We start from the raw sequence: 16908 nt of genomic DNA on the forward strand, positions 1-16908 counted from the left end.
TTCACCTTGTGAACAATATGTAACTCCTCTACTAGCCCTATGAGATAATATGTAATGAGGTGTAGTCTAGTATAGATTCAGGCTGACCATTCCTGTTAATTGAGGTTAACTGAATCCCAACCACCAAAGTACACTATCCACTGTCTAGTATTTAAATCCGTATAAAATAAACTAATTTCACTAGAATTTGAACCTCACAACCTATGAATTTGAAAGTCACTGCTAAACAACCGATTTGAGAGTTAACTCGTCTAGTGGGTTTAACTGGGTTGGTGGCTGGTTTATCTATTTTAAACAAAATTTAAGTACAATAAAATAAGCTTTTAAATAGAATAAAAATAACTCCAAAAACTGATTAAAAAAAAGAAAATAATATTTTTTTATTCTTTAAATTATGGCTTTTTAAAGTTGGTAATGAGTTAAATTAATGGAATTGTTTATTTTTTACAGATTTCAAAAAGTTTAAATTTACTAATTAATTACTTAATAATTTTTAGAGATTTTATCAGGTTTTTTAAAGCTTATTCTATTATTTATATGTCCATAGTTAACTTCTGTTTTTTAAGTAATTCATCACTTGATTTATCAATGTAAAAAATGAGTAAAGGAGAATTTCATTTATGTAGAAGATGCTCATTAAGGTTTGGTTAATATCTTGACTGTCTTATTGTTTGAAAGATTGGTGTGACTTTTGGAAGCTCCAAACATACATCTATTAAAAGATATTAAATAATCCAGTCTGTGAGAGTGAAATAAAGAAGATTTTAGCCTATTTATAAAACGTTTTATCATCATTAATGTTGTTAATGACAACTACTGACATAATTCCAGTACTATTCCACCTGAAACTGAACAGCTGCTGAACAACAAATAATAGGCTTATAAACTGTCATTAGGTGGTATAATCTTTAATAAAAATAAACAAATATATTAATAAAGTGCTAAAAATAAATTTATTTACAAGCGTATACAAGTATTAATTTGTAAAATTACATACAAATGATAAACTCTAAGATTTAATTTGTTATCTGGTAAATTAATACATTAAAATTGAAGAAATTGAATAAATAAATTTAAATAATAAAAAATGAAATTCTAAATTCAATAAATAAAATATGTACTTCTACAAAGTAGATAATTGCATTTACTATACACATGAATTCAATATAATAACAGCGTGTATTATTTTATAGATAAGTACTATTTATTCATGAGAGACAGAAACTTCATTTTCATCTTTATTTACATTTTTGCTGCAATTACCATTATTTTTATTATTAGTATTATTACTATCAGCTTGATAATTATTAGATAAACTATCATTTGTGACTGTAACAGGTGAACAAGGTGACAAAGGTGCAATACCAGCAGTTGTCGCATGAAACATTACTTGATTAATATAAAATTTTGCTGCCTGCAAGGAATAATTATTTGTAACATTGCGTAATTCATTAACAACTACTGTTGAAAATGTCTTCAATTCATTTAAAGATGACATACGTGTATTATCTCCAGATGAATCACCTCGAAATGTAACATATTTACCAATTTTACTGTTTATATTTTCAAGGTTGTTATGTTCCAAGTTATCTGAAACAAAAATAAAATTAATACCAGAGATAAACACTATAATTAATAACAATTTTTAAAGATTTCTCGAGGATGAGTAATTAAGTGCCTTTCTAAAGTTCAGTGGTAAGCACAGAGGTGACAAATAATCCCTCAAGAAAAAATTAGGTAATGTTAAAACATAAAAACAAATGGTAGTGTCTTGCTTTTCATCCAGAAGTTTTGGATTCAAATGCTCTTTAGGTTTTAACTTTTCATAAGCTATTAAGAAAATTAAATTAAAATCAGATGTCATATGTTGTTTATGACAAAATAATTTTTTTTTCTTGAGTTTGAATGTAACCTTTCATTACTTTTTTATGATTTTTCTATGTAAAATGTTGACATCTGACCCTTAACAAGACAATAAACTATCCCAATTATAGAAAGTCCTTTGTGATTTAATCATCCCATTCCTCTACCCTCTCTTTCATTTTTCTTTATCCTTTGTCCCTTGAATAGGTGATGTGGAAATTTATTAGCCACTATCACTTGCTCCACATCTTAGTACCTTCAACTGGCAGAACAGCTGCTTCTTTATTGGGAATCAGAGGTGTGACAGTTGCCTACAAGAATAAACAGGAATGTAGAAATAGCCAAACTAGGGGCTGAATTGTCTATTGGATAAAATTTAAATCATCTACTCTCCCTAAAATTTAAATGTCTAATGCATCAGTTGTTTCTGTCATTAATATATTGGAATTTATCATAAACTGTTTACCAATAAAATACTGTATCAATAACAGAAAGAAGACTGATAACTAGAGGCCAAGCCTAACTAGGTATATGTTAATGCCACCAACTTCTTGATCCACTATTCTGTTGTTGGGATCTAAATTCTAGCCTGGTGATCCATAAATGTAAATAGCTACAGATATATTCTTTATATGAAAAAATGTTGATGTTGCCTACAGGCCCTAATTAAGAAGGCTGTACTAAATATGTGAAGGCTTCCAAAATTTTCAAATCGGATCTTCCCCAGAATATCTATCTATAAGTTTTCAGAATTGTTATGGGTTTCTAACTACTACACACAATCATATGCTTATAAAAGTGAAATCTAACAAAATATTAAAAAAAGAAAAAATACACAGGCAAACATTTGCCCACAATCAGAAACTAATAATTTTTTTTTCAAAACAAGTGATTTTATAATTCTCTTAAAGAGTAATCATATGAATTTACATGAATACTGAAAAATTATCTTGAAAGGTTACTAGAATAACTTCTTTTTTTTAATTTAATAGAAATTATATTAAAAATATGTTAATTTTATTGCTTACTAAATTTTATAATAAATGTTAATAATAAATTTTCAAAATAATCACACTGAACCTTCTGTAGATTTTTATAAATTAATCAAAATAATTTAAAAAGATTTTTTTTTTTTAATTTATACTGAATTACAAATTACCATTTCTTTCATGAAAATTTTCATAGTTCACAATGGTACTTCCATTGTTTGTTCACCATTCCCTGAGAAAACCCTAGATTAGTAAGAACATCCAGCAGTCTTAATTATTTGTCAATTTTAATTTTGTATATAGTATTATAATATATAACATATCATATAATAGATTAATATGGACCATTAAAAATTCAGAAGATTACCAATTTACTGAAATGATACTCCAAAAAATTAGAGTAAGTAGATCTACACCAGCCAGGTTAAAAGGAGGAAAGCTTTGTGAAACCAGATCAAGGAAGGAAGTAAACAGGAAATGTAGTGTTCCAGACCACAATGACCCCATAATCCCTAAAGCCTTTGTGGTTTTTAGTCTCTGATTCTTTCAGCTTGTGCTTTCATAAATGTATAACTTTAGTGTTGGCATGACATCTTCTACGCAATATTTTAATCATATTTATTTTCTTAGCAGTTATATCAAAAATATCCCTTTAAAATTAATAGATTTATTAATGTTTCGTTTGAAAACTTCAGTAAAAATTTGCTATGATATAACAACTATACTGTAATATATATGGTTTAATTTAATTGAAAAGGTACATAAGTTTCAAGGCTGAGAGGTATAGGAAACAATCCTTTTCGTTATCCATCTGTTTCAGCAATATGTGCGAGAGTAGTTGTCTGTGTAGTAAATCAATAAACAAACTTTGTTACTATTGTAGTTAGCACACTATTCATTATATCTGTATTCACTTAATGTTGCTTCATTTTTATATAATGCTCTTACCTGCCTCACTAACTCAGGTTATAATATTAAATACTTTTATTTCTTTACTATAGATATAAAACCAATAATCCAATACTATAAAAAAAAAAAATAGCAATTATATAAAAACTTAGGAAGACTAAAACTGGTCAATATAGTTTTTTGTGTCTATTCTTGTAATTTTGAAGACCCCCAATTCCATATTTCATACTTTATATTTCTGTTTTTGAAAAGATAAAATATATGAAAACACTTTCAATATAATTCTGAATTTATATTTTTAATATGAATTTCTTCTTTTCAATGAAAATCACATGTATAAGCTTCATAAGAACTGCAAAATTAGTGCCTTAGTCAATATATTTAAAAAACCTATCCTTGCAAAGATTTACAAAAGAAGATTATTTTAATTGATTATAGATGAAACAATTTTTATCTTAAATAATTGAGAAATAAAACTTTTTATAACTGCAATTTTCCAGTTAATTAGGATTGGTGTACATCTATGCTTACTTTTTTTAAAACAGATATTTAATATAAGAGCATATTTTGAGATAGATGTTTAAATTATATCAAACTTTTTTTACAAATAATCAATCATTAAACAATCACTAATCAATCACTAAATTATTAATCAACTTTCAACTAAAGTAAATTATTAAAGTTGTACTAGCTATTATTCTTTTCAGTGTAATGTATTTTGCATTTTATTTATATCATAGATTAAATCAAATTTCTATACTGGGTATTAAGGTATGATTCTAGTTATCTGCACTCAAACACTAATGCCAAAGTGCTGAACAATAATTTTAATAATGATATGATTAGTTAAAACAAAACTTGGGGCTGATTCCATCACTTGTGAATTTCAGTACTATGCGCCAAGGCCTAGCTTAGCAATCTTTTTATATCAGATAAGATAAATCCAATTTCAGATCCATGATTATATCTAAACATCTGCTTTTTATTGTTTATTTTGCAACAACTGGCTGGCAGATGCCCAATAATAGTTAAATTTACACCAACAAATACCTGGTAAAGAAGTCCCTGTGATAAGTTAAAGTTTTTTTTTCATCCGAGTTAATCTATCACCCAAATGGATAACTGATATTTAAAAAAAACATGTAACACATATTGATTTCATTTTTCTTAAGAGCATATGCAATGAAGAAAGAGGTTCAGTTAATATAATTATTTGAACACATAATGTATTATACTGTTAGCAAATATGAAATTACAGGGACAATAATGAAAAATGTTAAGTGATGAGATAATTAAAATAGTTAAGGTTTTATAGAATACAAAAACAGTTTTAAGCAAGTATAATAATGTTCCAATAAAAATAGGTTAACTATTTTAAATTATCATAATATTGTATTTATACGAATTTTGGCAACTAGTAGTGTCTACAGGGAAAATAGTTTTTTATTCTTTTTTTCTGATAAAGGGATTTAATGGCACTAGGCCATATGTTCTGTTTATTTTTTATTTAAATTACATCAGCAAACATTTTACGTAAGGGGAAAACATGATACACAAACAAATAAAATCTGATGTAGTATTTTAGCAAGAGATAATGAAATATTATCATAAATATAATAAAAGAACAATAAACATTTTATGATATGCAAATAACTATAGTAAATAATATCACATGACTATAATAAAATTTACATTAATTAACATAAATAGGCAGTATATTTTAAATGAATATTGGTTTCTCATAAAAATTAACATGATAAGAAATAATAATTAATAGCGTCCATGGAAATAGCTTAGTAAATGAAGAAAAATATTTTTATTTATGGTTAGAAGCATATGAAAGAATAAAAATTTTAATTTTATTTCAAATAAATGAAAGGTAACAGATCTAATCTAAATTGGAATAACAACTTTGATTTCTAAAATGTTTAATTATTTTGAAACATGACATAAAATTTAATTATTTCATTTAGATAAATTCAGACTAATTTGATGAACTGCCCTCGAGCTATAATTCTGTTTACTAACACAGAATAAAAAAACACCTGAAGGCTGAGAATAGAAGCTTATCCAAGAAGCTCCTACAAAGAGAGTTAACTCCACCTTACAGCCATTTTTTAACAATGAGGTGTAATGGGGAAAGTATATAAAGAAGTTGGCACATTAAAGGAGTCAAATATCCTACAATTTAATACTGATAAGACATGATCTTTTCATAAAAACAACTAATATGTTTTTTAAATATCACTCAATTCTTTTTTCAAAATCACCCTCAACAGTTTATAAGCCAAACTATAGCGATAGTTAGTTACCCTTCTTTATTTTTAGTTCAGTATATTACTGAACAAAACCAGTTATATCACAGGATCTGAGTAAAATTTATTGATCAACATCAATAAGAAAAATTAAACTTTTTAAGAAAGACTTAATTTAAAATAAGAACAAATAAAAATTTAAAAATTTTCAGTAACCTTAAAATAGCTGAATTAATTAAAGAATATCGGAATTTATAGTTACAAAGAAAAAATTAATATGTAAAATTGAAAAATTTTTATATGATTTTATTACGCTGTTAAAACATTCTTGGTAAATTTATAATTATCATAATGAAAATAAGTTGAAAAATAATAAAACACTCAAACTAATCACAAAACTTTAACTTCAAATATAATAAATAGCCGATGAACATTTTGAAAACAATCATCAGATACTAAGCAAGTAGTACACAAATAAAAAAAATATGTTGTGGACACCACATGATTTCCTTGTACACCTATTAATAAATTACATATATTTTTTATTACATTTTTGTTTTTTGTTATTACTGAATTATTTATTGTAAATTTTTTTTACAATCAATAATCAATTTTTTTTTACAGTTAATAATTTAAAAAAAGTTGAAAAAAAAGGAAATGAAGTCGGATTCCAACTGATGTACCTTCTCCTTGTAAGATCCAAATATTTCATTAATTAAAATTTTATTGGGCTCTAACTCTGGAACCAATGAAAATACGTTCCATTTATGGTACATCATTGAAAAGCTCTCAATGAGGGCTTATTACTGAAAAAGTACAAAATCCAGATGTTTTGGATTTTGGGCTTTTTTGGACAATTTTGGTCCAGTTGATTGCAGCTAAAAGGGGAGGTGCACAGCTAAGTGTTACAACAGTCCTAAATCCAAAATTTCAACATTCTACGGCTAATCGTTTTTGAGTTATCCGAGATACATACATATGTACATCCCTGAATCCATTTTGACTAATCAAAGTGGATTCAGGGATGGTCAAAATGGATATTTCCATTGAGATCTGAAAACCAAAATTTTTCGCAATTACTTCTATGTACTTTGTACAAGGAATTGATTTGCATAGCATATCTCCTGCCACCACCCCATTTGGTCGCCCTAAAGCATAAGACCGAACGTTTGTGTCACAAACGGCTACTGAGCCTCGAATCAATTTAGTGACCAGTGTCCTAACTAATTCCTAGAGCTAACCTAATTGCGTGAGCGAAGTAAGCATGGTGCCATACACCACTTGCTTCATGTCCCACTGCTCACTTGTCATGTATTATAAAATGGATAGGTGCACTCCATCAACTATTAAAATATATATGACGTTCAATAAATTGAATTAATATCGTCAAGACAGCAATTCAGTGCCACATCTAGGTCGCTGAAAGCCAGTAAGTACCTGTCCACCAATATTAAAGTGCTTGGAGCTTTAATTGGCTGATGGCCAGCCATAACTCTTGGGGAGCTTCCTATAGCAGCGAGGCAGGAGTCTTTCCCTTAAATAAACTATTGATGCAGGTTGAACAAAGCAACGGCATCAAGGAACACCCACACGGTCTGACAGTACGGCTCATACCACATTGACTTGCCACTTTTGAGTGGCCAATTTTCCCTTTGACCTCTAAGTTCCCCCCCAAGATCTGGGCAGTCGAACATCATTCATTCAACTGGACCTCCCCGCAGATGCACAACTCATCAGCTGCCAGGCAGAACTGAAACAAATATTGGTTCAAGTTTGCGTGGTTGGAGAGCACTTGGGCACCCGTTGCTGTTAAAAACAAAGCAAAAGGCATACCATCCCCCCAAGTCCTGTATAAATCTATACAAGGACCTTCCCTTAGTTGTGGTGTGCCATTCTTGCTGTCATGTATCCATTGCGAGGCTGTAAAGCCTCCACCTCAGGTGGAAGATGGACAACTGAATGAAATTTAGAACTGGTGCATTGCAATCACCATTCCGCTCTGGTACTCGCCTGGTTCAAAACCACATCCCAAATACCTCAGCGGGTGGCTGAGGTATTTGGGATGTGGTTGCAAAGAGGCAGGGTGTGCCTCTTTGCATCTTCCACATGGCCCCCCAAACTTTCATCACTAAATTGATTGGGAGAGCCTTTCCAAATACGGTGGTAGCCTCATAGGAAGTTGTTTTAAAAACACTGGTGCATACTATTAATGCTGTGTGCTGGGCACTCCTTAAATTCTGAATAAGTGCTCTATTTCTGTCCAACCCATGTGCCCAAACGGACACAGCATAAGAGGCTGTACTTTCAAAGACACCTCGGTACACCATGTACAAATGACGACCCGACAGCCCGTAATCCTTCTGAGCAATCCTCCTAAGCTTGTGCATCACAGAGACGGGTTCGCCACTACTTATCTAATGTGGTTGCTAAACAGCAGCAACTTCTCATCAAACAAAACACCTAGGTACTTATGAACTTTAGCTCAGCTGATGATACAGCCTTTATACTTTATGTGGGGATTATGACTAAGATAATTTGTCTACACCCTTGAGAAGCATAAACTTCGTCTTGGGCACAGAAATCTTTAAATGTTGCATGTCCATCCAGCCCTCCATGGTCGACTAAGCTGCCTGCGCCTGGTCTTCCAGCTGTGGTTGTGAATTGCCACAAACTAACAGGAGACAGTCATCAACGAAAGCCTGGGCCGTGACCCCTTCTGGAAATGTCAGTCCCAGAAATCCGTCAAATACCAGGTTCCACAGCAGTGGACCAAGAACAAAACCCTGCAGGCTTCTCCTGGTGACGGACTTTTTCACAACCAGGCGCCCATCTCTAAACAGAGCTGTACAGTTAGACAAATAGTCACACGCTACGGTCTGCAAAGCTACAGGAACATTGTGGCGTTCCAACCCATAGAGAACAGAACTCCAACACAAGGAAGGAAATGCTGTCTCTATGTCTATAAAAATTGCCAAAACATATTTACAGTCGGCGCTTTCCATCTCAGCAACAGCATTTAAGATGCAATCCTCGGTCCTAATCCCTTTTATGAAGCCATATTGGCCTCGATTTAGAAGACAGTTCAGATCGATGCATTCCCACAGCTGTTCCACAACCAGCCTCTCTGTTTGTTCAAGGAAGTAAAAAAACCAGCAAAGAATTGTAAAACTTTCCCCACATCACTGAAAGTTATACAATTCTATCTATCGCAGGCTTTGTTTTTGGCAGACTACTACTTAAGGAAGTAAAGCAGACTTACTATCCACCATTCCTGAATGAAATTGCCAAAATATATAATTAAAGTGACAAACTAATGAATTGGAATCATTTAATTTATAGTACAATGTGAGTTTGAGTGCAGAAACAAAAATGTAAACAGTGTTCTAGCCCCCCATCTCTTTACAAGGGTTTGAAGAAAAATCAGATAATTCTTGATTTTGATTGAAAAGATTTGCCTACCTACTCTTGGAGTTGAATTTTGAAAAACAGGAACCATGAGATCCATATTTCCCAGTTTCCCTTGATCAACTATGATCAAAATTAAATCACATTGGTGTACAAAAATTTCATCCAGATTAGTATATTAAGTCTAGAAATATCAAGCAAAAAGCTTGCCAATACACATACATATATGTGCTTACACATACATGTATGTTCTGCAAAAAATCTGCATAAAAGATCTGCAAAAATCCTGACAAGCAAAATTTTATTAGCAACAGTATACTTTTTTGGTTTGATTATTGAATTAACATTTGTTTTCATTATCATACTTTTCCTTTTTGTATTACAGAATGCATTGTATTATATAGTATAATGATAGAATTAGGAAAGTAAAGATTAATTATTAAAGAATTAAATTAGGAAATAGTGATTAAAACGCAAACAATACTCATGAAACACAATAAAATGAATACTTTTACCAGTCTACATAATCACAAAAAAAGTGTTTTGTCAATACTGTTAATTAAATAATTAATATTTTTAATATTTTCTCATTACTTTTTTTTAGTTATTTCATCAGATAAGCTGTAAGCTGTGTATGGTAATGGAGAATGAAAATGCTGTGTATAATATGCAATACCTGACTAAGGTTTGAACCTAGGATCTTCTGAATGAAAGCCTGAGACCAACATGAAGGTCAGTGGAATGGTACTTACTACTCAGTATCTAATTTATTTTAATTTTTTTTATGTTTTCTATGATGACTATGATCATTTTTTTATGATAATGATGACTATTTAACAACTGAAATAACCATCTAGTTTTAGAATTTAAATTAAATTTTTTTTAAAAGTTTTTCATCAGTTTGGTAATTTAAATAACAAACAATACTACTAGTAACGTTTTGTAAAAAAATGATATAATTTAATTGTAACATAACTGTAGCATAAAATCATAACTAAGTTGCTTTTTTATTTCTAACAAAAAACTTTTTTTATCATTAAAAAGAAAATGTATATTTCTAATTACATTCATATTTACTGGTTTCCTTACCAAAAACTGAGTAGCTTCATGATAAAAAGTTTTAGTTATTTTGTTAAAAATCAGAATTTTCAACTGCTTTAATTTTCTAATTAAACAATTACTCTTTTTCTATTATTGTTAAAAATAACATGACGACTGTGAATGGAAACAATGATTTCTTTTTAAATTATTTTTAAATAAACAGCACAGATGCCTCAGACATTTATTTTCATTATTAATTCAAGTTTCATTTACATCCCAGCTATACATCATTTAATTAGAAATAATGGGGACTGTATGGAATGAATTAATCATTTCCCTTTTTTTTATTATAAACAAATAATTAAAGCTAATTATGTTCGCTACATGTTTATTACTTTTTTATAGAAGTTTAACCCTTATCTAATAGGTATAAACCTGGTTTTCCTAATACGCATTCAGTTTATGCAGCCAATGGAAAGAAAGGAGACAGACTAGTTCATTAATAGGTCATTATTTAATTCAGATATTAATAAGTCATCCAACAACAGGCCCAGGATTTGCTAAGGAAATTCCTCCCCGATACTGAATTTTTATACTATTATAAATATCCATCTTAACTGTAAGCCAATGATTCAGCTCCTCATATGAGAGTGTAAGTTGACTAATGATATAAAAATTGTACGCGTTCCTTTTATTTATATATACCAATCCCTGAGGTGATGATGCAATGAGTATAGGTGAATAGAAGTAAAATCTAACCTAAAAGTATTTATTATTACAGGAAAATGATGAGGTGAATTATTTTGTTTGCTTTTAAATTTTTATTTAGTTTTAAAAACCATTATAATAGCTAATTAACAATGAATTTTATCTCCTAGTTGTAGATTTATTAATAATATAATTTTTTTAATACGTATCCATGCAATTGGTGCACAAAACTCCCATAATCAAATTGGTGAAATGTTAGTGCATCTATAACTGGATGTTAAAATGTGATGCAATGATCACAGATGTATTTTTTAATCTTATAACAAATTTTCATAATGTGAAAAATACTGTTAATGTATTTTTCACAAATTTTTCTCCGACTGTAAATCTATACATTGATAAAATGAATGTAACAAATTATTTATAAAATTAAAATAAAAAGATATTTTATAAAAATATTTTAATAAAAAATTGTTTCTTAAGGGAAAATAATTTTTCATGCTGGATTGTATTGTAATAAAAGCTTAAGAAGAAAAAGATTAGAGGAACAATGTAGTGAAGAAGTAAATAAAATGAATGCAATTAGAAAATGACCCAAGTTTTATAGAAAATCGTATAACACTGTAATGGTGAATAATTTTTGTAAACATTAGAAATTTGTGTAAATTGAAAAATAATGTAAAAAATATGTTTATACAACCTGAAAAGAAAAAAATATTCATAAACAATTAGTTTTGAAAAACTAAAAAGATCTTTTTTGATTTTGGAAACAAGGAGAAATATTTCAGATTTGATTAAAAAATGTTTTCATAAATGTCCAATCTCAAAAAAGTGCAGAAAAGAAATGGCTAATTATGGCATAATAAGTGGTTAGTTCATCCTTAAATGAAGGAAATGAAAACAGTGGTTGCAATAATAGTGATATAATTAATAATTCAGAAACAATTAAGACTGATTTTCAGTGATAGGTGATAATGATAATGAAAGATAATGATACTGATGGATGATACAAAATTCATGATAAATTTTGTTGGATGTGAAAAATGTCATACTTGGCTGGGACTTGAAGGTATAACTGTCAGATTAAAGGAAGATATGCTACCATTCTGCCACAGAAATTGGGATTATGTACAAATTAATGGTTTAAACACTATCTAAGGTTATTAAATAACTATAATAAACATAATAAAAGTTACAAGAACTTACTAAAATATAAATAGCTCTTATGTAGTAGTTGACCTCGTTTCTTAAACATTTTTTGTTAGAAATATGTGTTAATGAAAATTTACTTACCTCTAATGTATCTGCAGTATTCCTGAAGTATCCTAAACTAACCTTAAATTAACCTAAACTAATCTAACCTACTTGTATTATGAATATAATTTTGATACTGTTAGGATAGTTAGAAACGGTTAACACCTCGCTATATTTGCTTGAATCATCCTTTGGAACTGATTGAATGCTGGATTTGGACTCTGTCTTCAGAGTCCAAATCCAGCATTTCCGTAAGCATATCACATTCACTTCTATTCTACAGTTTTATTGATGCCAACGTTGACTCAATATATTTGGTGTTTTTTTGAGGATCTGAGTATTTTGGTAAATGAAATAACATACAAAAGTATTTAAAAACTAGAAACTAAATTGAAGTGTCATAAAAAAAAGTGATTACAGATAAGATAAACAGTTGGCCATTATACAGTTACGTTGTCATCCATTAATTAGTAAAATAAAAGTGTCTGTGTAAGGGGAAGGGCATGTGTAATGTATGCCTGGATCCTAGTACGGTAGGAACAGGGATAGGTAGCCCTCCTGAGGAGGGTTGTCTTGGCTGCCCGGAAGAGGGAACTGGGGTGTCCTTGCAATCTAGGGTGGACCCCAGTGGATGGCCTCTGGATTGGGCCAAGCTGCTACCACGGCACCCTGAGGCAACCGAGCTATGTCTAACCGACAGGGATGGTTGCCTTGTGGGTGTTTAAAACAAAATTAGTAAAGTACAAAAATAAAGCAATTAGCATAATAAAAGAAATAAATATGTTTAATTAAATACACAATATGTCAAAAGAAACATTTTAGATCTTAAAAAAGCAATGAGGTCGTCTACTATGTAAGAACCATAAAACTTAATAACTTAACAAAAACTATAAAAGTTTAAAAAAGCACTGCAATAAGTTTAGTAAATTAATTTTTATTATGATTAAAATTAGTAAATACATTGAATCTATTATTATTATTAGTTAAAATCCAGGTATCTCTGAATAATGTATGTCTCCTTTTTGAACACAAATCAAATTGATCTGTGTTCAAAAAGGAGATACATACTTTCAGAGATTCCTGGATTCAAAATTACACTTAATTTTAGAATATCATATGGATGAGTTATATACTTACTACAGTCGTAAACATTTGTTGTAGCTTTAAATACTATTTTTGATATCTCGTACTTAGCTAATTGTAATGTGTAGTAATTATTTACTTTCATTAGTTCATCAGTTAATAATCTTCCAAATGTTGCTAATTCATCGTTTGACATCATTATCACATTACTATTATTACTACTACTGTTTTTACTATTGTTACTGTTATTGTTGTTGTTATACTGTTGCGTTATTCCTGATTTATTTAAATTTTGTGGTTTTACATTACTACTATTATTCTTATTATAAGGAGATTCATTTAGTAAATTATTTATTTTAATTTGTTGTTGATGTTCATCATTTTGTTCATGTAATATAACTTCAACACTTGTTGAACCAGTTTCAATTTCAATATCAGATGTATTATTTTCTTTAGTTATACTTATGCTGCAGTTTTCATCAGCTTCATCATCATCATGTATCGTTAAACTCATATTTGGAGTTTCGTCAATCGTTAATTTCATATCTACATCATCCACATCATAATCATCTAAAAATTCTTCTTTTATGTTTATGGAACCTGGTTTCCACTAAAAAAGAAATAAATAAAATATTAATGTAAATTTATTAACGCAATAAAATAGTGTATTTCTGTATGCGTGTATGATCAATCATCCTGACTATGATGGCAAACTGTGTAATCGTATAACCTGACGGGTCCTTAACAAGAACTATCCAAGGAATTTGCAACCAATATGGATATGAAGTCTGGGAAAATGGTAGTCTTGGGAATGCCAAGGAAAACATATTATAACAGAATTTTCACTACCTATCCTTTTGACATAGGACTGTCCAGCAGTTGCAAATGAGACCTTTTTGTCTAAGGAAAAAACCCTTAAGTTGGAAATTGGGTAAACAATCCAATATTGTAAAAAAGTTAGATTACTGGTATGCAATGAAGAATCTTGGAGTGGAGCAGGACTTTTGATTAATAACAATGAGACACATCAAACAAATAAGGTTATTAAAAAGATGGATGCACAAAACATAAAAAATTAAAATGAAGATATGGGCATAGATGAACGGATAAAAGGACGTCTACCTGGTTCTTTACCATAGCCATTTTATTAACGGTCATTAACTGGAATTTAGCCAACAAAATATGATAGTATAAACAAAACTATCCATTTGAGTTTAAAAAACTATCCATTCGACTACTAACCATAAGAACAAAAAGTTTACAGCTTTTTTTGTTTTTCAGCTGGCAGTTTTTAAAATCAGATACAGATTCTCTTTAGCTGATGAATCTGTATTTGGCCATGGAATTTTTTGTTATTGCCAGAACAATTCAACGTTTTTCTACAAAAAATTAATCATTCATAAAAAGATATTTAACTAATTTAATCACTGAAACAAATCTTCAGTGATGATTCATTCAATCATGCATTTTTGTTAAAAGTTGTAATAACTATACATTGAAAAATCATTAAAAGTATTCTTATACATATGTATACATTAAATTTTGAATTAATTTATTATTAAATAAATGTTCTGAGTTTCAAGTTTTTTGTTTTCTTTTTAAAATGTTGGGTGCTAAAACATTATAGCAATCAGAATATTTATGGTGTTGACTCCTTTCACCAGCTTTGCATTTGCACATGTCATAATCTTGAGGAAGCAGACAGCATTTTGAGTGAAAAATACATTTTGATTTGAAATTTCCAACTGTCAGTATTGAACTTTACTAGAACTACCATACATGCACTAAAAATCCCAAGATTTATCTTTATTTGCCACAACAATCAACCTGACTCTATGAATAAAAAATCCCCTTTGCATCAAATCATGCAAGAATATGAAACAATCAGTTTGTATTACTTTCCTGTCTAGTTAGCGCTAAAGCAGAGCTATAGTTTGAGAAGGGAAAGTATCAGTCTGATTTACGCATATGTAAATGTGTGTTTGGTGTCTGCCTCATATCACCTTATATCTTAGAACTATCGGACTGATTTTGACCAAACATGGTCAGGTAATTTGTAATATGTGGAGCACTGATGCAATTACATTTTCAACTTAACAAAGATCAAGAGAGTGAGGCTGTAGAGCCAGGACCCTCAGTATCTTGAGATTTAGCCTAATTAAGGTCATATTTTTTTTAGGCAGTGCAATGAAAAAAATATTTGCATAAGAAAATTTTCAAAATTACACTCCCACCCAAAGAATGCTGTTGTCAGCGCTATGTTGTGACATCACAAGGGAGCGGTAAAATAAATGATTAATCTTTAAAGTGTAAAAACGTATCGTCTGGTTGGGTCTCTGCAAGTTGTGAAATTACATTAGTTTACTTAGTGCCGCTAGTAGCGCCAGAACCGCGCCAATTACCGTATGCGCTCGTGCTTTAATTAGAATTATTGAATTAAACGAATAAATACGTTTAAATAAAACTGTAAATATTTCAAATTAAGCTGTGTGTGTAAGCCGTACATCAGAAATAGCCCACAGTAGTACCGACTTTCCCGGAACGCGGCTTTAGCCGCGTGACGGCTAGAACTAACCAAAAACTGAGTTTGGTTAACTAGCATTACACTCGCCATCACCCCATTCGGTCGCCCTAGAGCATATGACCAAATGTCCGTGCCAAAAAGGGCGGGCTACTGTGCCTCAAAAAACAGTTTAGCGACCTGTAATCTCAAAGCTCCTAGTGAGCTACCTAACAGCGTGAGCGGACTAAGCAAGGTACCATACACCATCTGCTTGCGTGTCCCAATCGCTCACTTGTCAAAACAAAACTAAACCGGGGAGGCGCACCTCTTTTTATTAGACAGCAATTTTCTGTCACGCGTCGGTCACTGAATGCCAGCTAGTACCTGTCCACAATTTAAAGCGCTTGGATCTTTATCTGGCCGGTGGCCAGCCGTTCTCAGGATTAGTAGCACGGTAGGTGTCAATATATTTCACCCTTAAATCTACCGACGACGGTTGAACAACGCAACCTCATCGAGGAAATCCCACACGGTCCGACATTGCGGCTCTCGCCACACTGACTCGTCGTTTGTGAGCGGCCAATTTTCCCCTTGACCTTTAAGTTCCAGGGTGGCCCGGTCTCTGGCTCCCCCAGGAGCAGGGCAGTCGAACATCATATGCTCATTCGACTGGACCTCCCCGCAGACGGACAACTCATCAGCCGCTAGGCGGAACCGAAACAGATATTGTTTTAAATCAACATGGTTGGTGAGCACCTGGGCACCCTTGCTCTAAATGAACTAGAGGCATACCATCCCCCCAAATCCTGTACAAACCATGGCAGCCATTCGAGCTGCCATGCATTCATCGCGAGGCTCCATAGCCTCTTCCGCAGACGGGAGATGGGCAACTGAACGA

General features: G+C 31.0%; 1 protein-coding gene across 3 annotated transcripts in view; it reads right to left on the reverse strand.

The window, feature by feature from the left end:
- Positions 1-934: 934 nt before the first annotated feature.
- Positions 935-16908, reverse strand: part of LOC142331353 (uncharacterized) — a 150842-nt gene continuing 134868 nt past the window's right edge. For all 3 annotated transcript variants that reach the window (XM_075377200.1, XM_075377199.1, XM_075377201.1), the window contains exons 3-4: positions 13562-14117; positions 935-1590 (exon numbers count right to left, since the gene is read on the reverse strand). In XM_075377200.1, coding sequence (XP_075233315.1) covers positions 1205-1590; positions 13562-14117 — 942 coding nt within the window. In that variant the 3' untranslated portion in view covers positions 935-1204. The remainder of the gene's footprint in view (positions 1591-13561; positions 14118-16908) is intronic.

Source organism: Lycorma delicatula, chromosome 10 (genome assembly GCF_047948215.1).
Source record: "Lycorma delicatula isolate Av1 chromosome 10, ASM4794821v1, whole genome shotgun sequence".
NCBI lineage: Eukaryota > Metazoa > Arthropoda > Insecta > Hemiptera > Fulgoridae > Lycorma > Lycorma delicatula.